Consider the following 26347-nt stretch of genomic DNA (forward strand, 5'->3'; position numbering starts at 1 on the left):
CAGATCATCAATGTATCTTTTGTTCATTCCAGACAAAATTACAGACATACACGCTTCCTCAAGCTGGTCATTGAAACTCTAATTGATGTCAGTACCTTCTGGAAGACAGTTATGATAATAATGTATTGATGATGATATTATATATATATGTGTGTGTGTGTGAGAGAGAGAGAGAGAGAGAGAGAGAGAGTGTGTGTATGTGTCTTCAATCAAACTCTGTAAGGATAGATAAGAATCTCTTGCTAATTTGAAATGAAAGAGGAGAGAGGTCCGTAGTCAACAAAGTGAGATTCCGTGAGTGATCTTTCTATGGCTGGGGATATCTGATGGGAATAAAGTGGCATCTACTACCAAAGAGGTGGTTGGCAGAGGGCAATCACTCTGTGTGGATGAAGACAATGCAGGTGTCATCAGAACCCACCACCACCTTGTATCTGTGCCACTGTGCGATCCTTCCTAAACAATGCCACTTCTTTCAGCTGTCTGGTTCGAGACCACAGAGTTTGACTAAAGAAATGTTCCCTCATCAAATGATCATGTCATTTTATATCTGCAATGTACTTCATGTGATGTGTTCTAGAGGACGGACAGTCTGTGATCATGTCCTTATTCCATCTACTATTGACAATGGAACCACTACCAAGTACAGCAGAACCATTTCACTTTATGAATCTTACTGCAGCAGTGTTGTGTTCGCTTCATGATTCCGTTTCCCGCGTGTGCTCTTCTTCCTCGGCCTTCCTCCAAGCAGCCTGAAAGAAGCATCAGAGAGGGGGATAGTCTTGATTTCCTACGGCTCGCAAATAAAGAAAGCATTAAAGCGTGAAGCGATGCTGACCTTGTCTCGTTCAATCCTTGATATATGGGGCCTTAATGAATTCCCCAAGCTCAAGCCTCCCCACGCTTCTTGCAACTCTCTCTCCCTGGCTTCCCTACGAGCTTCCCCATGCTTGATGTAATCTGCCGGTTGTCGAGTTACGGCCAGCTTGGCCTTCTCCAGTTTGGATTGATGCTTCACCAGGATTTCGTCTAAACTTTCCGCACATTCTCTGGGCTGCTGCTGATTGTTTCTTTTCACTGACCTTGTGCCTGCGACTGTCAATTTCTCCTTCTCGAGTCTGGAGACATGCTTTACCAAGACCATGTCTAGACTCTCTGGAGCATTGACATCGGTTCCTTGCTTCTTGTGGTCTCTTGGCACGATCTCGTCCCTCCTTTGCTCCACAGCTCGCATTTTCTCCTTCTCCAACCTGTGAATTGGTTTGACTAAGATCTTATCAAGGCCCATTGCTTCGACTGTGTCACCACCTCTATTTCTTTCTTGGCCAGAAAATGCTTTCAGAACCTCGACTTTAGCTCTTTCGACTCGAGACATGCGTTTACCAGCCTTGTGCATCTCGTCGACAGGAACGAGGTCTATATTCTCCTTGCCTCCTCCTCCTCTACCATCAGAAGGCCGTCTATGAACTTCCTCGGGCATTACCATTAAGTCAAGATGTGCTACATCTTCGGTCAGCCTGTTAGAACTGCTCGACTGTTTGCATACCTTGTTATGTGATGGTCCAGATAACTCTTCCAAGGAAGGGATGTTGTCAGATGAAGGTGCAATAGCATTGGATTTGGCCGTCATACTTCCATCTTTCACTTGTGAGTTGTCCCTCCTGGATTCTAGGATACCATTTCCAAGTTCAGAGACATGTTTTACGAGATCACTTCCCAAATCCAAACTGGAATCTGCCTGTGTTTCATATTTATTCGATATCTTGCTTTCAACAACTCGGGTATCGGTTGTTCTCTGCTTGTCTATCTCTGCATTACTTCTCTTTGCTTCTTGAACTTCTCTTTCGAGTCTCGACACATGTTTCACCAAAAACTTGTCGAGACTTGGTACTTCGGCAAGAGCTTCTTTCTGTAGCGTACAAATGCAACTGCTAATGGGCTCAACATCATTCTCTTTGCTACTCTCCGTTTCCCGAAGGGCAGCATTCAGGCCACGAGTTGCAACAATAACAGCTAGAGAAGCAAGCTCATCTTCATGCAAACATGTAAGCCTGTCGAGCATTGAATCGATGAGCACCGTTGGTGACGTAGAGCTACTGCTGCCACCAACAGTTGGAAGCAAGCTGTTCTTCTGTTTTCTTTGTTTTATTCTGGTGGCATGCTTCTTGACTGTGTCACGACTAATATGTGAATCTTGCTCAGGTTCTGCTCCGCGATCAGTTTCACATTCTGAAAACTTCTCTGGTAGATCCTCCATGGAACCATTGGTATCAGGATTTTGACTGATTTTGCATAGTAAATCTTTGAATTCTTCTTTGTTTGAAGAAGAGGGACAATTTGCAAGCCGCATGAATGCTCTTTTAACTGCTGCTGCCACCTCCTTATCCACTTCGAATGCAGTCTCGAAAGAGGTAGTGACTCTGTGAGTGGATCGTCCTCCGATGGCTAAAGATGTTTCTACTTCCCATTGCCTCCTTTGACGATCGGGCCTATCGTACATCATTACTCCCATAGCTCTTGCTGCTTCGAAGGCTTCTGCCGCACATTTCTCAGCTTTCTCCAGCCGTGCTTCTGCTTCTTTACTTCTAATCCTGCGATTAAAAATAAGAACTTTTTTGCATTCACTTTGACTAGTATGGTCCTGCATATTGATATAAGATCTCAACGAGTATAATAACCTGGCTGCCCCAAGTATCCGACACCAGGAGGCTTCAATCATAGCAGCTCTCCTGGCTTCCATGGCCTTCCGGGCTGCCTCTTGAGCTGCAATCTTCTCCCTTGCAATCCTAGTATAGTGAGGATTGGCATTTCCAAGTGTTTCATCGAGAGAAAGGTTCATTCCTTCAATCTCCTACATGAAAACACAACGATTGAATTTTAGCCATCAAGTGTGTACAATGTTAGAACAGAGAGGATAGATGGTGATGACAGCACCTGAAGATGCTTTATTTTTCTCTTCAAGAATGAATCAGTCTTTTTTCGAGGAAACCAGTTAAGTGGAGAAGCGCTTTTCCGATGAAGGTTCTTCTTAATCTGTGATGTGGACTTGTTAACAGAATACAGAATTGAATGTCCAGTGTCCTTGGATCCACCATTCTACACGAGCAATAAGAGGTCAGCACCAGCTTGCAGTTGTACATGCATCATTAACAGTGGAGAAGCTTTACTTCTTCAATGTTCAATCTATTGACAGTTAGTTTTATGGCTCAATGCTGCAATCCTTCATATGTAGAAATCCAAGGATGAAAAAAAAGAAAACAATGCTTCAGCTAATGCTTCTCTTTAACTTTATTTATAACATGAAATTCAGCAAAGACCTCGAACATAAATGATGTCCTGGTAGCAATGATTAAGAGCAAACCTACTAACAAAATTCTTAACATGGTGTCGAACTTCACAGAAAGAACGAAATCAATCACGATGGTGATCTCTGGGAGGCATGACCAGAAAATTCAGCAGGTCATTAATGAGGTCTATCTAGTTCAACAAGAAGGAAAAATCATTCACACGATTGACCGTAAACAAATTCTCTTACGAATCAGGATAAAACATGCATATATTACATTACCAAAACATAACATATTTCATGGTTCCCTCGATATACTCCTGCCTTCTAGGTTACCCAGGGATAAGGCCTATAACCACAATTGTTCAAAAGCAAACCATCCTTGCAAGCTCCTGCACAAGATCATGTAATGACCAACAGAGGTACATGGTAATGAACATATAGAGAATATGCAAACATAGCTAGTAATCACTGATCAAAAGCAAATGTGAAAACCTATGCAACTTTATTTTTCAACCAAAAAAACAACACTGAGAAGATAATGCGAGAATCAAGTATGATAGATAGGCAGTACCGCAAAGGCATGCTCTTCATCACCTAAAATAGCATACTTAATGCATGTGAACCTATTTTTCTTGCCAATCGTTATTCGCATTTAGCTCCAACCATTTCTTCCCAGCTTAAAGAGGAATACAACCTACTGTCTATTTGGAAATCAATTTAATCATATTTCACAATTATTTACAAATAAACTAAAGTAGATAGCATTCTAACAGGGTATTATTGCCTTCGTCGTCCCCAGAAGAGCACAAAAGAAACCCTTATTCATGCGAACATGTTTTGTTCGCAACTTAGTATTCCTTTTGCCTTGGATCAGTTTGCAGCTCTGATACCACCACGATTTATTACCTAAACATTTCTTTTTCGTTTCTGCATCATATATAATGGCCTTCTCAATACAAAGGCTTTACCGATGCCTTTTTGACGGTAAAACAGAAAAACATATGTGATATATTTGAAATTCATAATCAAAGTTAAAACGGTAGGACAGGAAGATAGAATTCATGGTACCTATGTCTCAAGTATTAACTAGAATTCATGGCCACAATCATCTATGATTTACCTAAGGTCAGGAAAGGTTGTGTCATAGAATTCCTCGCTAAATGCCCATATCAAATCGAGAACCCAAATACTCCACAAGAATTTGAGCTTTCTTTTTTTAAGATGAACACGACAACAAAGAACGACGTTACGCTCTAAACCAAGTATCCCCTGGAACAACATATCTGATCATGGGAATTAACTGCCTGAAAAACCATTCATCATTACGGCAGACGATTAAACCAATAAATCATATCAAATAAGGCAATCAACTACCACAGAAAGGATCAAAGTGCAATTCTTGAGCGGAAAAGATGATAGAAAACTGCAATTGGGGTGGTTTGGATTGCCAAAAGAACCTTTCTGGCGCCGATGCCGGTCCTGGTGAACGCCGACGCTTCAAGATCCGAACCCTTCTTCTCGAAATCGGCAGAGGGTTTCGCCACGGCCTCATAGAGCGATAGTTCACCGCCGGATTCCATGGCCGAGGGGAGTTCAAAAGTCGAATGGGAGCCAGAAATTGGTACCGTTTTCCTCAAAAACCCTAGAAATGGAGATGAGCGCAAGGAACGGGAGGGCCGTCAAGTTTTTTAAATCGAAACTAGCCGTTACGGTTTTGGATCTTTCCACATACATCGCAAAAAACGCTCTTCCAGCTCGTTCATCGATCCCCTCGATCCTACCCGCTTGTCCATTGGCTGCAGCATTGGTCCCGCATAAAGAGATACTCCATTCACACCACCGCAAATCGAGATCGAGCGGATACATTGGGATCGAATCAAGCTTGCACGAATCTAATTCCGCCTCCCGATCTCAATCTCCGCCCTTCATAATTCCTTTGCTCCCATCTCGATCTCAATCTCAAACAAACTGAGCATATATGGAACACAAAAGTATTGACATTCATATGAGCATTAATGAGTTAATTGCAATTTGAAACATTAGATTAAAATAATAAAAATCCCTAAATAGATTATATATATATATATATATATATATATATATATATATATATATATATATATATATATATATATATTGTATGATGATCTCACACCTGTAGACATCAAAGTATCGCTGCTCTCCTCAGTCATCAGTGCAAGTGGAAGGGCCATCCAGCTAAGTGACAGGGCATGTCGGTGTGCTCAGATGGTCCAAATGCTATGATGATGATGACTGTCATGTTCTCGTGACATTAGCCAGTCATGTAGCCATGATTGCAGGACACTGTTCTAATTGAATATATACATGTGGAAATTAGTGCATGGATGCAACTATTGGTGACTCGTAATTTCATGCTATTAGAAACATATTAATCACAAATTAGGTCAAACACGCCTTTCATGGCACATTCAAATCATGTGTCGAACCAGCTGGTAAATGGTGGTCGACATGACATGTAGTTGATAATTCATTGACACTGGTCAATCCGATTCAACTTGTTCATTAGAATAACTATATATTATTTTTATGTTTTTATTGTAATTAAGAAAGTAATAAGACAAATCATTTATATCAATTTAATTTCTATAAGATGATTCTCTGTCATCTGCAAGTCACAATCTTTCTCTCAAATCATAAACTTTTTGGACCTTCTCTAGTTTTATATTTTCCATTTCTATCGACCGTAAAAAGAGAGATTATTTTTAAGAATCGATAACTTTAAAATGATAATATCATAATTTGAAATATATCATTATCGATAAACATATAAATTAAATTGCATAAAATTTTTATCACTTAAATTAGCTAATATTTTTAATTTATTAGATATAACTTCGACATGTGAACGGCAAATTTACTACATAATAATCAAATTAATTTTTTTAAGTATAATAGTTTGTATCGATCATAAGAAAAATATTCATCCCAATCAAAAATAAATCAACAATCAAACCATATATATGTATATATAATATTATAAAATAATCATAAAAGGTTTACTATAATATAATAATGAAGATTATTCACTGTTTACCTTCGACTTTTACTCTATTATTATTTTGAGTATCAAAAAATTAATCTGTCTTGATGTATTTGTATTTTTGTACATACAAATTCTGATCAAGTTAGACTAATCCAGTGATCATGGACATCTCCCAAAAAGAATCTATCAGACACAATCTGATTTGATGTATCATTCAATCAGTATGATCAAAGATAGAAAGTGGGACCTGATACACCAAAGATGCAGGAGTGACTGGTGCAAGTGTGTTGGTAGTCCATGAACAGTACTCAATCACGGTGCAAAGCAACAGTCATTGACCCCTCCATGATTCACGGCAAATGCTAGTCTACCAAACAAGCACGACAGCAATCAGCCTGCTGATGTGCTTCTTCTGCCTCATTCGGCTCACACCGCAGCATTGCCGGCACCCACCACCACAATATCAAGAAGAAGAAGAAGAAGAAGAAGAAGAAGAAGAAGAAGACTTGATGATCGATGCTCTCTCCAATAATTGCTGGCGTGCAAGTCTTCTTTTCCACGACGAAGGCAGACTTCTTCTGTGGCAACCATGTCCTCTTCTTGCACTGCTCCCGACCTCATCATTCACCTCTGTCTACTGCTGATTTATATCGACTCTCACCTTTCATGCCACTTGTGAGGGTCCATCTCCTTGGACAGTAGCACCAAATCATTGGAATCCAGCTCAGGTTTGTGATCGATCAAACCCGAGCAATAATTACATGTGCAGCTCGAACTCGTATCAGTACTAGTGTTAGCGCTCCCTGACATGCAGCAGCTGCCGGTAGAAGGACATACGTCATGGAATCACAACATACTACTCTCAACTCTAAACTGAGTTCTTCACGTAAGCCTACACATCACGAAAGATGGTGTATAGCAGTCGGATGTCGACACATTGCCGCGACGATCCCATCGCACTCTTACCCCACAGGCTCATAAGACGCCCATCATCGTCTCGACTCATTGTCTTCATCGATCAGATCATTTTGGTTCAGACACTCTTGGTAAGATCAAGCTCCTATATCTTGCAGAAGTATTCCGCACATAAAAATATTCTCTCTCTAAACGTCGGAAAAGAAGGATCACTAAAACATCCTTGATCGAGGCCATTGAACAGATTCGATAAGGAAAATAAGGTCACCGGATAGGAGGATGTAACATGCAACTCCTCGCTTGCCTTGTGATTCGGATATACAACGATGGAACAGCGATTAGGTGGTATATCACCTTTCACGCCTATTAAGGCATTCAATTTCGATCGGCAATAAGATACCTATCGTACATAATACTCAAACAACAGCCCAACAGAACATTACCTACACATTTATGCCATAAAGGTCAAATACTTGTGAGACAACCGGTATTTGAGTGCAGTAAATGGTGTCACAGAGAGAATTGGCAGCTAAAACAAGCAATCATTTTCATGGTTTAATGTGAGTTATTAATACTGATTTATCATACTTGTGGCAGGGAGGGCAATGTCTTCTTCCCCCAGCAGAAGAAACCCCCAACCCTAAGACTGCGACCGGTCACCAAACCATGAACTATGATTAGGTTAGAGAATACATTTCCAACCCTCTTCCATACGGATCACGATGGGGAAGTATAGAACAACTGTACTCATACATAGTTCCACGTAGTAGTCAATGTATGGTTCTATTGGATTACATCCATTTATCGGTTCTCTCAAAGTACAGTACAGTGTTGTGAACACAACAGCAACAAGAAATGAACCAAGTGGGATGCAAACAAGCTGTACCAGACTGTTGCAGTAGACAAAAGAAAGCTGGGTAATGGCAACCTTTGTAAGCATGTACCGTTTTCTTCTTCCCTAAGAAAGACCAATTATGATGAACTGGTGGAATCCTCTTTGGATCAACCTTGGTCAAAATGATGATGGTCCAAACGAGAGTGACGAACAAGAAGATAAAACACACAGTAGCAGCGGCAGCTGCATCCCTCCTTTACTTCACCCCCTCTTTCTCGTGCGTAAAGAAAATGCCATTTGAGTTGACCGAATCATCCTCACAATTATTCTCTGTGATGTGCTCTCTCACCAACAAATTAAGGTGGGAAGCAGACAGCACGGAGCTGACATCAGATCTTATCACCTCTGGAACTCTCGTGAGGGCACATGTGCTCGTTACAGGCCGCAGTCAACCAAGCGAGAGGCAACTGAGCTCTACTCATTTACCACCGAGAAACTCCATCGGCGGCACCGTCTGCCAGTAGTAGGTTCGAGTTTCTCCGTTTACGCGAATGAGATCACATTGCGTTCTTCTTCTTCCAAGTTCGTGGAGAAGAAAAGTGCCGCCGAGGACCATATCTCGGAGTGTATCACCACATTTGATCTTAGCTGTTCCCTATCTCACTTCCCACTGTCACCTTTATTTTATTTTTACACATCCTCCCAAGTAAGGTATAAAAAAATATTTTTTTATGTATAAAGATAAGGTTGTGAACGTATATGTCGATGGGAATTATATATGCTTTTAAAGAAGCTCACGAACGTGGATCTTGATGTGCCTGCCGGTGTCTCTCTTTCTTGCCTGGGGAGGAGGACACAAGATGGTGGAGGTAAAAAGAGAGAAGCCCGTTGCAGGAGAATCTAGCACGGTAAAACAAGTATGGCATGTAGAAATAAATAAGGGCGAATTCAGAAAAAGAAAAGATTTTAAATTCTAGAATTTTAAAATAATATTTTTAATTTTTTTAAATAATCATCCTACTTTTATCGACGATCACTATAGCCCTTGGTCACATCACTCTTATTCATCCTTGTTACTGTTTTGTTGGAGCAACAATAGAGTGGCTCTCGTTGCTCTCGCATGAGTAAGGAAGTAGGTATTAGTACTATGCGATATCTTGACAGTTAATAATGACTTTTGTCGTGCTCGCACGAGCAAAAGTATAGGTGATGCTACGCGACACCTTCGTGATTAATGAAAACGATGAGAGACGCATAACCTTCTCACTCCCTTTTTTTTTTTTTTTATTATGATCTCGCTCTCTTTTTATCGTCAATTATAAACAAAGAAGGAGGGGGTGCGACTCGCCCTTACGACCATCAACGATCGACGATAGTAAGAGTCAAGAGGGTCGAGGAAGGTCAAAGACGGGCGACTACGCGGAAGGTGAGATAGAGGCATGGTTAGGGTTGAGATAAATTTTTTAAATAATATAGATAAAATTATGAGAGATTTTTGAGAATTTTTCGAATTTTGAGACGTTATCCGAAAAAAAAAAATGAAATTTAGAGATATTTATGGGAATTCGTCAGATAAATAAAGCAAGCAGCACAACAGACGACGAAACACATGTGACCGCCTGCCTCTCTCTTCCTCTGTCCTCCTCTACATCGTGTAATCTATAAGCTTTCCTCTTGCCTGCTTTCTTCTCTTCCTTGTGGTTGCTACTTCACCACCACCACCGCTTAGCGTCTCTGCTCTCTTTCTTTCTCCCTTTCTTGTCTGCTGTGTATTCTTTTGTTGTTCTGTGTAAGCAACCAGTGCTTTAACCAAAACGTAGCAGCAATCATTGGTTCTCCTTTCTTGCCCACCACAGAAAGCATCGCACTCTCGGAAGAGTGTGTGCCTGCTTAAAAGAAGGTTAAGCTCAGGGGAATAGGTTGTGGAGGTGATGAGAGGAGCCATGGAGCCGTTGAGGTTGCTGCTGCTACTGCTGCTGATGCTCTGCTGCAGCAGCACTGCGGTGGTGGCGGCGGTGGCCAAGAAGCGGACTTATATAGTTCATATGGCCAAGTCGCAGATGCCGCCCGCGTTCGCGGAGCACCGTCACTGGTACGACGCCTCCCTGCGGTCCGTCTCCGACGCGGCCGAGATCATCTACGCCTATGACACCGCTGCCCACGGCTTCTCCGCGCGGCTCTCCCCGGCGGAGGCCCGCGCCCTGGAGCACCGTCCGGGCGTGCTGGGCGTGGTCCTCGAGGAGCGCTACGAGCTCCATACGACGCGCACACCGGAGTTCCTCGGCCTCGACCGCAGCGAGGGGCTCATCCCCCAGTCGAACACTGAGAGCGACGTCGTCGTCGGGGTGCTCGACACAGGCGTGTGGCCCGAGCGCAAGAGCTACGACGACGCTGGGCTCGGGCCCGTCCCCGCGAGCTGGAAGGGCGTGTGCGAGGAGGGGAAGGACTTCAAGGCCGCGGACGCCTGCAACCGGAAGCTGGTCGGCGCGCGGTTCTTCTCCAAGGGGTACGAGGCGAGCATGGGCCCTATCGATGAGACCAAGGAGTCGAGGTCTCCCCGAGATAACGATGGCCACGGCACTCACACCTCCTCCACCGCCGCCGGCTCTGTTGTGCCAGACGCCAACCTTCTCGGCTACGCTGCGGGCACCGCCCGCGGCATGTCCACCCGCGCGCGCGTCGCCGTGTACAAGGTCTGCTGGCTTGGCGGTTGCTTCAGCTCCGACATCCTCGCCGCCATGGACAAGGCCATCGAGGACGGCTGCGGCGTCCTGTCCCTGTCCCTGGGCGGTGGGATGTCAGACTACTACCGCGATAGCGTCGCGATCGGGGCCTTCAACGCCATGGCGAAGGGGGTTGTGGTGTCCTGCTCCGCGGGCAATGCCGGGCCAGGGACGTCCACCCTCTCCAACGTCGCGCCGTGGATCACCACCGTCGGGGCCGGCACGATCGACCGCGACTTCCCGGCCTACGTCGTGCTCGGCGACGGCAAAAACTACACCGGCGTCTCGCTCTACAGCGGAAAGCCCCTCCCTTCCTCCTCGCTCCCCTTGATCTACGCTGGTAACGCCACCAACGCCACCAACGGAAACCTCTGCATGGTGGGGACCCTCTTGCCGGACAAGGTATCTGGAAAGATCGTCCTTTGCGATCGCGGCATCAACGCCCGCGTTCAGAAAGGCTTCGTCGTGCGCGACGCTGGGGGGGCAGGCATGATCCTAGCCAACACCGCTGCTAACGGGGAGGAGCTCGTCGCAGACGCCCACCTCCTCCCGGCCACCGCTGTCGGGGAAAAGGCAGGGGACGCCATCAAGTCCTACCTTTTCTCCGATCCGAACCCCAAGGCGACAGTCGCCTTCGGTGGAACGAAGGTCGGGGTCATGCCGTCACCAGTGGTGGCGGCGTTCTCCTCCCGCGGTCCGAACGCCGTCACGCCGGACATCCTGAAGCCGGATCTCGTCGCCCCAGGGGTGAACATCCTCGCCGCCTGGTCGGGGTCAGTTGGGCCCACAGGGCAGGCGGCGGACCCGCGGCGGACGGAGTTCAACATCATCTCCGGCACGTCCATGTCGTGCCCCCATGTAAGCGGCCTGGCGGCGTTCCTCAGGGGGGCGCACCCGGACTGGAGCCCCGGCGCCATCAAGTCTGCCCTCATGACCACCGCCTACGCTGATTACCCTGGCGGCGGCGGCATCCTCGACGTGGCCACCGGCCGGCCGGCCACGCCCTTCGACTTCGGCGCCGGCCACGTGGATCCACCCAAGGCTCTGGACCCCGGCCTCGTCTACGACCTCACCGTTGACGACTACCTCGACTTCCTCTGCGCCCTGAACTACACGACCCTCCAGATCGCGAGCGTCTCCAGGCGATCCAACTTCAACTGCGACAACAAGAAGGCCTACGCGGTGTCGGACCTCAACTACCCCTCCTTCGCGGTGGCGTTCGCGACGGCGAGCGGCGCGGGCGGCGGAGGTTCGGCCGCGACGACGGTGAAGCACACCAGGACGCTGACCAACGTCGGGGCGCCGGGCACATACAAGGCGACGGTGTCGGCGCCGCAGGAGGCAAAGGTGACAGTGGATCCATCGGAGCTAAGCTTCGCGGCAGCGGGGGAGAAGAAGAGCTACACGGTGGCCTTCTCCGCGGCGTCGCAGCCGTCCGGCACGGCCACCTTCGGCCGCCTCGAGTGGTCCGACGGCAAGCACGTGGTCGCGAGCCCGCTGTCGTTCACGTGGACTTAAAAGTTCGCGATAAGAACGGCTGCCTCCGAAGATGGACGGCTCTGATGGACGCTGGCTGGCGGAGCGAGTTGTTTCTTAAAACAAGCCAAGGTAGAATGTGTTTCTGCTTTTTATTCTTGTTACTTGTTGCTTTCTAATTGTTGTTGTTTGTTGCTGCTTCTGATGCTTCGATTATTCCTATTATTATTGTCATTGCTGCTAATTTAAGTTGGGTGGAACAACCAGAAATTGGGAAGAGCCAAAAAAAAGGTAATGGTTGGTAAGAAATGTATAAATTATATTATGACAAAAAATGATTTAAAACATGTATTGGATAAAGCTTGATTTGTCACAGAGACTTGTAATTTAATGCGCTCACATGGTTGGAAAATGTAGCATAATTTTTTGGGTATATATAACTTCAGCTAAATATGTATATTCTATGAAAGATTCATAAAAGAAGAAAATGCTTGCTCAAGTAAAGCTGGGTTCTTCTCCAGGATAATGATGGAGACAGTACAGACTTTAGTCAGTAGCATGAACTTTATTGTGCCCCTTCAGACTTTATAATGACTATTGCTGGGCTGAGGAACTTTTCAAGCAGAGTATGCATATATTCCTGTTGTGTGTTCAAAGTATCCTAATGTTGGCCAACAGCACATCCATGTAATTATATATTAGCTGGTCCAAGTCTGTGAGTGTTTGGTGATGATGACTACATGTGTTCCAAATTTATAATATAAGATTTGGCCTTTCTCTGTTGAACTGACTGAAGGTAGCTAAAAAGGAGAATTGAAGTTCCTTTTCATGGAATTTTTCATGAGGCTTACTTATATCACCACCTTTCAATTCTTAAATTGAATTTAAAATTCAAAACTTTTCTAAAGCTGACTTTATCTGAACCAAATGCTTCACATACTCACAAAAGGAGCTTACACAGCATAAAATGTGATCATTATGGTGTTAATGTGGTTGGTGGTGGGATAGAAGATGATTTGAATTATCAAGTATTGTTTTTTTTTTTTTTTTGAATTTTGTGGGTGCAAAAAGCTTCCTTGTTAAATGCAAGATTCAACAATCAAGATGACTATAACAGAGTTTGATAGCAAAATCATGTTTGGAATTGGGACAAAATAATCATTTTGATGATGAACTTTGTGACTTCCTTTGGACAATAGAAAAATCATTGTAGTTTCTCATGAGCTTAAACATACTTATCTTGTTCATGCAATTTCTTGGTTTCCCATGGTGTTCTTTCATGCAGGTGATTTATTTTGGACCTTAAATGTTGATTTTGGGGTAGTGAATATATTCAATCCTACTATTTAGAAAAGAGAATAATTCTTAGGATAGTGAAACTTGAAAAAAAATATTCAACCTCACTCAATAAATACACATAAAATATTGGTCTATAGACTCGAAATATTATTCTATATATTTTTAAATATTATGAATTTTGATGATTTATCACATACCTTTATTATTTATCTTTTTTATAAAAAAAATCATTTTTTTTCATTCGAAATCCGAGAGAGATGGGTCAACTTGACCTAATTAAAGTGGTCCACTTATTTACAAGATTCTTCTTGTATTCTCTCTAATTCTTGTATTATGATGTCTATTGGTTACTATTATTAATTTTCAAATGAAAAATACATATACTTTTTGTCTTCTTTTTTAGAACAAAAGTATTTTAGAGTTTTGTTTCTAGTGATATTATATTTTCTAGCAACATCTCCATTTAATATCTTATTGAAAATAGGCAAAGACTGAAATTAATTAATGTATTTATTATTAATTTAAGTTTAAATATTTTATAATAATGATTTGATTAAATAAAGTTATTAAATTAATTATCCCATCAGGATTATGATATTGTTAATATGAAATAATTTATTAATAATATGTGGATAACCTAATATAGTGCACCTAAATGCATGATGGCTTTAGGTCAAAAGATCAGTCGATGCCCATCTAATCATTCCTATCACTTCCTCCAGTTTTCTTGTATCTGAATATATTGAATCCATCTCACTTAAATAAGAGAGTCATTATTGTTGGAGAAAAAAAAGAGGAAGATTTATCAAATCTATTTTTATTAAAATAATAGATGATGATAGGAGATATTTTGATATCACCTGCACGATGACAGTCGATAACCACATTGAAACTAACGTAGCATATTCGAATCGATATAACACACGCATCTAAAAGTAAGACAATCTCGAATTTTGAAACGGCATAATAAACTTGAAAATAACAGTAATCATGCAGCTCGGAACCATATGAAACAACACCCAAAATCAAGTGGTGCGAAACCACAACAATCAGCCCATGCCATTTGGAGCAAATAACCTGATTGCTTGCTTGGAATGTCGACCGTCGCATATGATTAACTTTCGATGAGAGGTATAAAACGTCACTCTCAAGCATACACTAGGGGATATCAATTATTTTCTCAAAAACTAACTAAAACTTCGGAGGGACTGAATTAGAAATTTCTCTTATCGGTATCGACCTATTGTGTAGGAACTCGACGTCGAAGGTAACTTCAACTCCATTTCCGGTTGGCTAGGAGATACTAGTCCCGATCCGTCGTTCCCTCTCTATTCAACCCTCCAAACGATCACGTGGACGATCTTACACAATCAGGATCAAGTTGTGTCGTTCCGGGGTCACAACATAAATTACTAAAATAGGTGATAATATATATATATATATATATATATATATATATATATATATATATATATATATATATATATATATATATATATATATATATATGTGACCTTAGTATATTTAGTGACACATAAAAGAGGGCGAGGTGGCTTCAACGGCCAAAAACTGCACGCGCAATGCACGTGCCATAAAAATGGTTGGGTTCGAGTTTATGGGCTCGATAAAACGAAAAAGGAATAAAGGGGTAAAAGGGTTACGAGGATTGATCGATCGGTGGTCGCGGTGTCGGGGGAGAGCGGCGACATGGCGGACTGGGACGGCGCTTCGGAGAGCGATCTGAAGACGGCGGGGGCGGAGCCGCTTTCTGACGGGCGGCGCGGGCTGCGGCTCAAGGGTTGGCACATCGAGTCCATCAAGCGCCCCATCCTCGGCTCGCTCGCCCGCCAAGAGTACGTCGATCGCTCACACTGAACCCTCGTACGAGTCTGAATTGTTCATGTTCTTGCAACTCATGTATTCTGGTTTCTCTTTGGTATGATGTAAACATGTGTAACTCTTGATTACTTGTGAGGGAACAAAGGTACATGTAATGGTTCGAAATGTTTAGGAACACCGAGAAATTAGACATGAACACTCGGTCTCTGGAAGAAGATACGGTGAAGGATGAACTTGGGCTATGATATACTTGGATTTATGAAGAATAACTCGAAGAGTCTTCTCTTAATATCTAATTATACCGGTTAAAGTGCTGCGTTTAGAATATGATGCATTTGATTTTTCAGAATATGGGCTACTGCCTAAGGAAGCTTAGTGGTGTAATTTCAGCTGATAATGTTTTAGCTAATATAAGTACGGAAGAAGTGAAAATTGGTAGGTATTATGCAATGGAATCTTAGAAAATATGTATTGGTGTTTATTAAGGATAAAAAAGGTAGGTTGGTGCCAGACTCCCTGCTAATGCAGGGTTTTGGGGATGTATCTGGTCTTATCCTTGCAAGCAATGAGGTTGTTTCTATGACTTGGAACCGTGGTCACCTAGGTCAATAAGTAGTAACTTCATTATACAGCACCAAGGTTCAGTAAAATGTGTGTCTGGAAAATTAGCTTGTGATCTTAGGATCGATATTTGATTGTTGGTCATGTTTCAGGAGTTGCATCAGGTCGTTGATAAGTAATATTCAGCTTATGTTAGATCTCATGAACATAAATCATGTCCAATGACGACAAAAGATTCATGTAGCCGACCGTAGTCAGTTGGGATATTATGGATTTGTTGTTGTTGCTGTACTTTTGTATTTTCATGTGGAACTAACTTGAGTGAGCACTCATCATTGTGATCACAAGGTACTCTGATCATGGTTTATGCCAATTCACATGGAAATTTTCACAGCATGGTTTCCAAGTACTATAATATATCAGTCTTATCAGCCATATTGTATCAAGACACTGGTGCACCGAATGTAATGGTTATAACTGACATATTAAACAATTTTTAGTTGTGCATGAAGGCATATTGGACAAATTGGTACCTTCCAATTTGATAAGATTCTAGAACAGCTACTACCAGACTACCAATACTGCCATCAAAAACCTTAGTTCACGTAATCTTACACAATTTTATTGCAACCTAGGTGGTCTGATGATATGCCTAGCTTGCATGCAATGAATTTCATCATTTGGACCAATATTCTGAAGCATAAATTTTCAGTAATTGAATTATCAATTTATATATACCGATTTAACCCTTTGTTATCTAGGTTATCACAGCCATGAATTCTATGGTTTCCATGCTGCCTTTCTTTGTCATTATATCCTATAATTCTTTTCAAACATGGGCAAGCTTGTTGTCAGGCAGTAAGTTGGTGGGATGTCTCCTGTCATCAACATTATTGAAAGAAAGAAAATATGAAAGTAAAAGAAATAGCTTTTCAAGGGTTAATAATTTGTTAACTTTTTCTGCTAAAGTTCATAGTGGTTTGGTAACTTCAGGATAATGACCTTCAGATACATTTTTGAGATATCGATAATTTCTATTGTGTACTTACGATTGAACTTTTGCTGCTAAATTTTGCTTCAGGCTGGAAGAAAAGCTAGGAACATCACACTTGCCTGAAATGGTGTTTGGAGATAGTTCTTTATTTCTTTTACATGTGGGAACTGGTATTAAATTGCACTTCAATGCATTTGACGCTCTAAAGGGTTGGATGCAAGAAGCACTGCCACCAGTTGAGGTCCCTGCTGCTGCAAAATGGAAGTTCAGAAGGTCAGTTTACTTCAATACTTCACTTGGACAGGCTGCAAAATTTCAGGTTTATTATGAATTTTTTATATTAGAAGGCATCATTATCTTCATGCAACTGTTGCTTCAATAGTAAATGTCATTGTCAATGTTCAGAAAACATTTTGTCGATCTATAAAGGTTTTGATGCTAAAATCTTTAATTCTGGAGATATTCTTTTTCTTTTGATATTATCATATTGTGTGGCATTTATAGTGTCAAATGGTGTTTTATGTAATCGCTGAAGCATTTGTCAATCTATTTGCCAATTAGGAGAAAAGGCTTGATGTAATTTGCAAATTGTATATTTCTACCTGATATATGTTCATGGTAAAATATTGGATATCAATCTTACTTATGGTCTTTGGTCTCAGCAAACCTTCACAGCAAGTGATTCTCGATTATGATTACACATTTACAACACCATATTGTGGCAGTGAAACATCAGAATCAGAACTAGAAAAGGTTTGGTTATTTTTGCTTTAAGAATTTTACCAGTATGTTGGATTATGCTTCTGGCCATTGAGTTTTTTCTTGTGAAGTTGCTTATATTAACAAGCTAAGTTGGTGTGTCTTCTTCTGTGATTCTGGAGATTCTTCCATGGTTGGTCTTGGACAGGGATATATTTCATGTTTGTTACCACTTTCTACTTGATTAGTATCAAGATTTTGGACTTCTAGGAAGTTAATTGGTAAGATGAGACTTTTGTATATATATATTTTAATCTATATACTCATGAGTAACATGTAGTGATGTTCCAACTTTGATACATTCGCGTTTTAGGATTTTACATGAATGACAAGTAGTGATGAATAGATATTTTAGGATTTTACATTTGAGTTTCATATGGGTCTCTAAAATTTAACTAGAGTATAAACTGGTCTGGGCTGATTTTGAGATGGCTTTAAAGTGGTAACCCAATTCGTAGCAATTAACATGAAACTAGTAAGTGGTAACACAAGTAATAGCTGTTAACACGAAACTAGTTTGGTATTGTTTAATTTAATTTTGAAACAAAGGGACTGAAGGTATCAGAAAAGAGAACACTATGACCAAAGAGTTCTAAAGTAGACTTCATAGTTTCAAATGTTCTTTAGTTTTGCAAACATTGATCATCTTAACATTGGCAAGGTTCAACTGGATATTAGCTTTCTTAGGGCCTAAGCCCTTCAGTCTTCAACAATATTTCATAATCTTTTGACTGACTCCATTTCTTGTCATCTTGGTTAAATGCAAGATGAGCTTTCTGGACATGATAATAATGTGTTAGGTTTGGTAGGTGTAGGACATTCCTTAGTCAACTCAACTCAAGGCCCAAGTGTACTTTGAAGAATTGCTGCTCATTAAAGTTTACACCTGTTATACTAATGAAAAGTTGTCCATCAAACAATATACTGAGATGGTGCTTATGTGACTCACATGAATAAGCATTGTTTGGAACTGATATTCAAGTAAGGAATCAAATCTTGGTTACTTTATTGGTCCCCTCTTAGAGTTGTATGTATCCACAATATCACAGTGATTCAAGGTCCATAATCTTGCAATTAATCTGTAGAAAATTGTCATCTATTAATAAGTTCTTTTTATTTAAGGAGTATCTGGCATATGATAGTATTATGAGGTTCGTAGTACGCTTTCTGTCAAGACCTTTATGTGTACATTGTTTGGAACTGATATTCAAGTAAGGAATCAAATCTTGGTTACTGTATTGGTCCCCTCTTAGAGTTGTATGTATCCGGAATATCACAGTGATTCAAGGACCATAATCTTGCAATTAATCTGTAGAAAATTGTCATCTATTAATAAGTTCTTTTTAGTTAAGGATTATCTGGCATATGATATCATTATGAGGTTCGTGGTACGCCTTCTGTCAAGAACTCTATTGATACATTTCTGTAAACCTTCAATCATATTTTGACCCAAAGAAAATTGAAAAAAGTCTCATTTTCTGGAACCTATTCTATGTCGAAACCCTTTAGCCTAGTCCATCAAGTTCTTTTAATTGGAGTAAAATAATCATTATTTTTTCTCATCATTAAATAAATCTATTCTATAGTTCGATTAGAGACCTTATGTAATGCTTTCAGTTGAAACTTATAGTCATTCTAGTGCTACTTGAGGACCATTTTCTTCTGACATTTCTTTTGTATGCATCTAACCTTATCTTTTGACTGAGGGAGGTATATCACAGTGATTCAAGGTCCATAATCTTGCAATTAATCTGTAGAAAATTGTCATCTATTAATAAGTTCTTTTTAGTTAAGGATTATCTGGCATATGATATCATTATGAGGTTCGTGGTACGCCTTCTGTCAAGACCTCTATTGATACATTTCTGTAAACCTTCAATCATATTTTGACCCAAAGAAAATTGAAAAAAGTTTCATTTTCTGGAACCTATTCTATGTCGAAACCCTTTAGCCTAGTCCATCAAGTTCTTTTAATTGGAGTAAAATAATAATTATTTTTTCTCATCATTAAGGAAATCTATTCTATAGTTCAATTAGAGACCTTATGTAATGTTTTCAGTTGAAACTTTAGTCATTCTAGTGCTACTTGAGGACCATTTTCTTCTGACATTTCTTTTGTATGCATCTAACCTTATCTTTTGACTGAGGGAGGTATAAGCATTAGTTCCTATATGGATATATAGTTGCATTTCTTTTGGGATTTCGTGGCTTATGACTTAATAAATCTATTGCTACAGTAGTGGATTTTAAGGTCCACAAGTTTGCAAGTAGACAAAAAAACATCCTCATTGTATTTATATCGTAACTCAGACAATTCTAGAAGATGGTTGCTGCAGTCTTCACTGGGAGGACTGTGACGAGCGAATTGATCTGGCTGTATTGTCAATGAAAGAACCAATCCTGTTCTATGATGAGGTTGGTAACTAAAATATGGTGAATATGAAAATATATGTTACCTTTTGAGGATAGTGCTGATTTTTTAACAATTGATTTGTAACTTCTCTAGGTAGTTCTCTATGAGGACGAGTTGGCTGATAATGGAGTATCACTCTTAACTGTAAAAGTGGTAAAGGCTATTCTTTTGGTCATCAGATTTTGTGAATGGCCTTGTTTTACGCACACTGGAATATCACTTTTTATATAATATTTTTCCCCATACTTGTAGAGAGTCATGCCTAGTTGCTGGTTTCTTCTTCTGCGTTACTGGGTAAGTTTACGAATTTATTTACCTTTCACATATTTTAGATGCCCTGAAATATTTCCTTTAATGTATCCTATGGAATAAATATTTTATATCCTTACATTTCAGAGCATCTGGTCAAGTTAATTTTTCAAATGTAAAGAATAGATGTGTTCGTAAATGATCACAAGACAATGTTATTATATCACCCATTTTGAAGCTTGCATATTTATTTTAGTAAGCAACAATGCCCCCTGACTATAGTTTCGGTTAAAGACCATATGATCTTTCTTGCTAGAAAGAATTATATAATGGTAAATTGAACGGGTAAGTGCCTATGAGCCTCCTTTCATATCCTCCCATAATCAGTGCTCTTGTGAAATATCTACCTGAAAATCTAAGGAAGATTTTCATGTTAACCTTAGTTTGAGAAAACTTTAGTTGTCCATTTTGGTATTTATGAATGATACTTTAGGACCTTGTTTTTCCAAATTTTGGTTTTTCTTCTGGCTACTAAAGCAATCTTCATTGCAGCTTAGAGTTGATGGAGTATTAATGAGACTAAGGGATACTCGAGTTTATTGTTCTTTTGCTAGCGATGACAAAGTGAAGCCTATCATCATTCGAGAGAACTGCTGGAGAGAAGCAACTATTGAAAGTTTATCTGTCGTAAGCTTGTGCATTCTCATTAAAGACAGTTTTTGCACGCAAATATCTGTCTAGCTATGTAAGATAATCTAGTTGGCAGGGTACTTAAACGCTGCAAAATGGAATTGGAAAGTTTTCTTTTCTTTTCACTAGATGTTGCTGCATAACCAAACAGTTCTTTTGCCTTCGAACTTTTTGTTGTATATTTAAGCTTATGAGCCCAATCTCTTCTTTGTAGACTTACTAAAAGGTTACCTTTTATCTGGACATATTCAGATTACATACTATTCTAAAACTAAAATACATGTTCTATTGCATACTTATCTGATTGGCAGCCTGTTAAATTTTGCTTTTTAGTTGCCTAATTAATACAAGAAGACATGTACCTTACTAATATTTTTATGTTGCTTTAAATTATGCAGCAAGGCTTTCCTTCTGGTTCTGCAGCATATGCGGATCCAAATCTTATCAGTCAAAATCTCCCTATAGTCAAAAATAAAACCCAAAGGCTGAAGATTCCCAGGTAATCCATTTTATGTTCTTAATGGCATAATGTTGCTTCAGAAATTTTTTTTCCATAAGCATAACCGGAATGCTTTTTAAAAAAAAAATCCCATTTTTAGTGAAATATCCATCAGCAATAGGTTGTATAAGTAAATCCGTTTTTGAAAATCCACAGCCTTTGTCCATGTTGAAGTTGCTTGCTATATTTTAAGAGCATCAGAGAATATTAGGTTTGAGGGTGTTATCCAATGATGCACTGCTTCCTAAGAGAAAAAAATAAAAAAGTAAAAGCAAACAAGTGGTTCAGGCATTATGATAATATGGAGTCAGTGATTAGATCTGATATGAAGATCATATAGACTGATACTTGAAGAGGAGATCTATTTGTGGGGAAAAAGATACTTACATTTGATAGGGTACAATACTTGCTAACAAATTTAATTCATTATGATGCATGTTTCCTTGATCCCTTTCCTCAAAAGGAGGTCTTCTACAATTTTTCCGAAAAATTATGAGGGAATTCTTAGTGGTTGCAAGCCTTCCATGTCCAACTTTCTCTCTCTCTCCCCTCTTTCTATCTCCTTCCCCCCTCTCTTGTTTGCTTCATCGTTATGTCATATGATTCCTTTTTCTCTTATTAGGTAGCTTTATGCTCATCATTTTTCCATTCAATTGATTTTTTAAGTTTTACTCAGATCCATCATTTCAGGAGGTTGATTGGAATATGCCAATAACTTGATGGAATCATTATATGGACTGCCGATATTTTTCTTCTCCTGGTCCTATGTGAGAACATTTTCAGCATAATTACATCAAATATGCTACCCTGAAAGCTAGGACTCTTGTCAAATTCTGGATGATGAAGTTAGATGATGGCAACTTTCCCAATTTATTTCTTTGTTGAATCATGTGCTTTCTTTTGTGAATGGTCAACTTTCTATCACTTACAATTTCTTTTCAATGCAACTTTTGATGTGATGCATTCTTATGGTTGGACTTGTCTCAACAACTCCTCAATTAGCATGGTTGATCAGACTGCAATTTCGGTTGAAACAGTATGGTACAACCGGCATTTAGCGGTCTGACTGGTTCCTGGTTCATGGACCATGCTATTTCGGCTGAAATTTGCCTGGTTTAAAGCATACCAGGCATTACACAAGTACAGTGCGGTATGGCCAAATGTTACCGATTGGTACCAATGGGTACAATTTCGACCGTAACAAGGTGCCAATGGTCAACATTGACCCAAATTTGACAGATTGCCCACGTTTAGGGGTTATTTAACCCACTCTTGGCTGTGTCCACTTCCCTTGTCTCACACTCACTTAGTCACTCTCTTTCTACCTTTGTCACTCTCTTCCTCTCTTTTGGATTTTGGATCTCTTCTTTTTTTAAGGTAATGCAATTCAAGTGGGTTATCTGGCAAATTGAAACCTCTATTTGCCTTCATTCTTCCAAAGGATACTGGTTTGTTTGGTGGTTTAGAGACTATTTGCTAGATGGATTCTGTTTTTCTTAAATTCACTCTCTTTGATTGATGGGAGGACATTTGTGTTTTTGTGCTTCATTAGTGGTCTATGCCTTAAAAGGCGATCAGATAGCCTTAAGCTTTGACAAGTTAACCTTGCAGCGGTCAGTTTGAGGTGGTTGTTGATTATTGTCCTATCGGATTGAGTCTCGCTCCTTTCGAGTCATTTTGGATGAGACGATAGAGATGGATTATATTTTTCCTAAATTCATTCTCTTTGATTGATGGGAGGAAATTTGTGTTTTTGTGCTTCATTAGTGGTCTACCCCTAAAAAAGCTATCAATAGCCTTAAGCTTTGAAAAGTTAACCTTACGGCGGTTAGTTTGAGGTCATGGCTGATTATTGTCCTCTCTGTTCGAGTCTTACTCCTTTTGAGCCATTTTGGATGAGAAGATAGAGACCAAATTCATCAACTTCTAATGTCCTTATGGAATGCAACTTGCCCACCGAAGTGGAGGTGCTTTTTGCTAGGGCAGACCATCGTTTGTGAGAATGAGGATTATCCAATTTGGGGTCTCTCTTGAACCACCCTACTTTTTAGGAATGAGTACCATCAAGGTCTTTGAGTCTCAATTCAAACTTGATGCAGAGGGACATCAAAGTATGGTGGCTGATTTGTGAGCCGACAAACCCATGGGAGAATATGGGATAGCATAGGAACCGTTTCCTTCCATCTTAGGTCAGCTTCCTAAGCAGCGATCCTTTCTTTCAAGTAGATTCCCTTTTTTTTGTAGAATGTAGGATGTCCACTGGAAAGAAGGAACCTCCTTCCACTGTTTAATATTGTCAATCCTTTTGGAAATAGATGGTCAGCCACTCCTTGGCCATCCACAGCCCCTGTAAGTGGGACTCTTTAACCTACCAACATATACAATTCTTCGTCTACCATTCTTTTATCATTAACTTAGTAACTTCTACTTCCATCCTCTCCTACTTGACTTTAACATGTGAGGGACCATTGTCAAATATACTTTTGGTGGACTTTAATGTTGTTTTGTCTTCCAGACCCATGCTTAAACTCCCCATAAACGGGCCTAGTCGAATATTACTAGAGATGATGGTTATCATGCAATGGTTGTTTGCATATGTGCTGCAATAACTTCCGTTCCTACCTGTTACTTATGGATGATGTGTACTATGGTGAACTCGGACAGAAGCATGAATGTCATAAACTTTGCGGACGGTAGAATTTGTTGTACATCATTCTTAGTGCCTGTCTCATGAAATCTTTCTCACTGCAGTTCCTTATCAGAACATGATGGTGGGAATTTCAATGTATCCGAGAAGCAGCTCTGAAGTTTGCTACCTATACAATGTTTCTCTACCAGTAAAAAAGAAAAGAAACTTCATTTTAGGACAATTTCTGGATTTGCCACCGTGGTACTGTGCACGTCCATCATCCTATTATGCTTTTCTTTTCCTGCACTATTGCATCATTCACTGCTTAGGACTGCACCTCCTCTTGTAATGATATACTTCAAATGCTTCAATGTCTACAGGCTCACTATTATGTAAAGGCTTATAAAATTCTAGGAAATGGACAACGCTAGAAGTTATTGCGCTTTGAGTAATTAAATCACAGGATTGTGCAGAGATTTTACCAAGCACATGCTTTTGTTTTATAATTCAGAATCTTGTTTTATACAGATATCATGATTTCAGAAGGTTGCTTTTGTTCTATCTGGGTGGTGGTGTGGCTACCCTTGCATTGTCATTTTTGTATAATCATGAGTTTGTTGTGATTTCTTGCCATGTCTGATCTTTAATATGTTCATGATTAGAACATTTTTATGTTAGCATCATAGATAAGAAAAGAGGGTGAGTGTTAGTTCTATGATAGAGTTGCTTTACTTATAAATGGTAGGTTACATTTAAAAAAAAAAGGAACTTGTTTTATTGGTTCAATAAAATTAGCATGTGTGTGCTTGATAAATAAAAACTCCTCTGATAATATCAAGGTAGCATTAAAAAACAGAAAGAATAATGATGTGAGAGTTTGATGTGTTGTGCCACTTAGCTAATTTGTTGGATTGATGAGGCATATGCTGATCAGACGTGCACTTCAGATCACCTTATCACTATCAAAGTTTAGAGAAGTTATCCTCATATTTTGGTATTAACATTTAAACCCCTTTAACTATTTAAATCCCTTTGCATGATGATACTGTAGTGTGTATTCATCCAAATAAGCTGAAGTCAATAGTTGAAAATTATTAAATATTAAATACGTCTTTTATATTTTTATTGATTGTTTGATTTTTCATTGAGCTATGGAAATAATTTTCCAATTAGATTGAAATTAATTATGTAATGACACTTTTGGTATTGGTGAATTTTGCACATATTGTATGCCTTTTTTTTTAATTTCCTAAACTTAAATAAAAAATGATAATTTTTTTTAAAAATAGGACACTTCTCTATTAGGTTGAAATTAATTATGTTGACACTTATGGCATTGGCTGAAGTCTTGCACATAATGAACGTCATTTTTAATTTTTATTAGACTTAAATTTAAAATTGATTGATTTTGGAGGAATAAATTATTTATTAATCGTTAAGCTTTTAAATAGATATATAAATTCCCCTACCAACAATAAAAGAATGATCAAACTCGTGTAGTGATCAAGTGTCATCTAAGTCACTTTTTTCTCTTCCTTTATAACAAAATAGTAAACTACTCACTCTCTTTGAAATACTTAAAAGTATCGTCGGATATGTCTAAAGAGCATCGGATCGTTTGTGTAAGACTCTGATGTGTCTAAAGAGCACCTCAGGACGATCTCGAGCTCCCTTCAGTAGGCAAGTCACACCTCGAGGTGATCACAAGATTGTCACTATGAATTAGAAATGTATCATGAGCCCACTTGCTATTTTAGCTCCTCGCTACGATCGGTCTCACCCTCGCCCCAATGAGGCCCCTCGGACGAATTTTCGCTTTCGGAACTAGACCAGATCGTGTTGGCTCCCTAGTCAATGACACCAATGCAACAACATTTTGACCGAAGATAATATATGACCTATCAGATTGGTGTTAGAATGAGGGCTCAAATGTCACGAGAACATCAATTTACGACTCCTCCCAACAAACACCCCAACAAGGAGTCGCCCCCTTCGACACTCAACTCATTCAAATAAGGACACCTTCCCTCCACCCCCTTTTCAGTAGGAAGGTGTCTCCACCTCAGTGTAAACTCTAGTATCATCCTGAGAGGAGATAACCCTGACTTGAGGTACCACAACTAAGCACCAAGCCACTCCCAAAGTTAGCTCC

General features: G+C 40.1%; 3 protein-coding genes across 7 annotated transcripts; 2 read left to right on the forward strand and 1 right to left on the reverse strand.

Moving 5' to 3' along the window:
- Nucleotides 1–523: 523 nt before the first annotated feature.
- Nucleotides 524–6924, reverse strand: LOC135677304 (uncharacterized). 3 transcript variants are annotated; one of them, XM_065189489.1, is made up of 9 exons: nucleotides 6562–6924; nucleotides 5445–5619; nucleotides 5022–5257; nucleotides 4747–4931; nucleotides 3569–3678; nucleotides 2935–3096; nucleotides 2679–2851; nucleotides 839–2591; nucleotides 524–752 (listed from the first exon to the last, which is right to left on the reverse strand). In XM_065189489.1, the coding sequence occupies exons 7-9, from the start codon at nucleotides 2837–2839 to the stop codon at nucleotides 699–701; spliced, it is 1968 nt and encodes a 655-aa protein (XP_065045561.1). In that variant the 5' UTR covers nucleotides 2840–2851; nucleotides 2935–3096; nucleotides 3569–3678; nucleotides 4747–4931; nucleotides 5022–5257; nucleotides 5445–5619; nucleotides 6562–6924; the 3' UTR covers nucleotides 524–698. The 3 variants fall into 3 exon arrangements, with proteins under 3 accessions (XP_065045561.1, XP_065045560.1, XP_065045559.1); XM_065189488.1 differs by lacking the exon at nucleotides 3569–3678 and having other exon boundaries at nucleotides 5445–5614; XM_065189487.1 differs by lacking the exon at nucleotides 3569–3678.
- Nucleotides 6925–9669: 2745 nt separating this feature from the next.
- LOC135677306 (subtilisin-like protease SBT1.7) lies at nucleotides 9670–12497 on the forward strand. The gene has a single exon (XM_065189491.1). It carries the CDS (start codon nucleotides 9996–9998, stop codon nucleotides 12303–12305), a length of 2310 nt encoding a protein of 769 aa, XP_065045563.1. The 5' UTR covers nucleotides 9670–9995; the 3' UTR covers nucleotides 12306–12497.
- A 2700-nt stretch (nucleotides 12498–15197) lies between these two features.
- LOC135677307 (TIP41-like protein) lies at nucleotides 15198–24754 on the forward strand. Of its 3 annotated transcripts, none has more exons than XR_010514657.1 (10): nucleotides 15198–15415; nucleotides 17044–17229; nucleotides 17619–17709; nucleotides 20026–20130; nucleotides 20222–20281; nucleotides 20381–20422; nucleotides 20930–21064; nucleotides 21466–21566; nucleotides 22257–22333; nucleotides 24318–24754. XR_010514657.1 is itself a non-coding variant. In XM_065189493.1 (10 exons), exons 1-10 carry the CDS (start codon nucleotides 15270–15272, stop codon nucleotides 24370–24372), a joined length of 840 nt encoding a protein of 279 aa, XP_065045565.1. In that variant the 5' UTR covers nucleotides 15198–15269; the 3' UTR covers nucleotides 24373–24754. The 3 variants fall into 3 exon arrangements, 2 of the variants coding, with proteins under 2 accessions (XP_065045565.1, XP_065045564.1); XM_065189493.1 differs by lacking the exon at nucleotides 22257–22333 and having other exon boundaries at nucleotides 17044–17083; nucleotides 17165–17229; XM_065189492.1 differs by lacking the exon at nucleotides 22257–22333 and having other exon boundaries at nucleotides 15199–15415.
- Nucleotides 24755–26347: the final 1593 nt, after the last annotated feature.

The sequence above is a fragment of the Musa acuminata genome, chromosome BXJ1-6, assembly GCF_036884655.1.
Source record: "Musa acuminata AAA Group cultivar baxijiao chromosome BXJ1-6, Cavendish_Baxijiao_AAA, whole genome shotgun sequence".
NCBI classification, from domain to species: domain Eukaryota; kingdom Viridiplantae; phylum Streptophyta; class Magnoliopsida; order Zingiberales; family Musaceae; genus Musa; species Musa acuminata.

Bases quoted from the DNA above. Each gene is read 5' to 3' on its own strand.
- LOC135677307 (XM_065189492.1), top strand. From the start codon at position 15,270: ATGGCGGACTGGGACGGCGCTTCGGAGAGCGATCTGAAGACGGCGGGG. The intron at 17,710-20,025 runs GTTTGGTTATTT...ATCGTAACTCAG, and splicing joins CAGAATCAGAACTAGAAAAG to ACAATTCTAGAAGATGGTTG. The intron at 21,567-24,317 runs GTAATCCATTTT...TTCTCACTGCAG, and splicing joins CAAAGGCTGAAGATTCCCAG to TTCCTTATCAGAACATGATG.
- LOC135677304 (XM_065189488.1), bottom strand. From the start codon at position 5,094: ATGCTGCAGCCAATGGACAAGCGGGTAGGATCGAGGGGATCGATGAAC. The intron at 2,852-2,934 runs GTGCTGTCATCA...GTTTTCATGTAG, and splicing joins GAAAAATAAAGCATCTTCAG to GAGATTGAAGGAATGAACCT. The intron at 2,592-2,678 runs GTTATTATACTC...TTTTAATCGCAG, and splicing joins CGGATACTTGGGGCAGCCAG to GATTAGAAGTAAAGAAGCAG.
- LOC135677306 (XM_065189491.1), top strand. From the start codon at position 9,996: ATGAGAGGAGCCATGGAGCCGTTGAGGTTGCTGCTGCTACTGCTGCTG.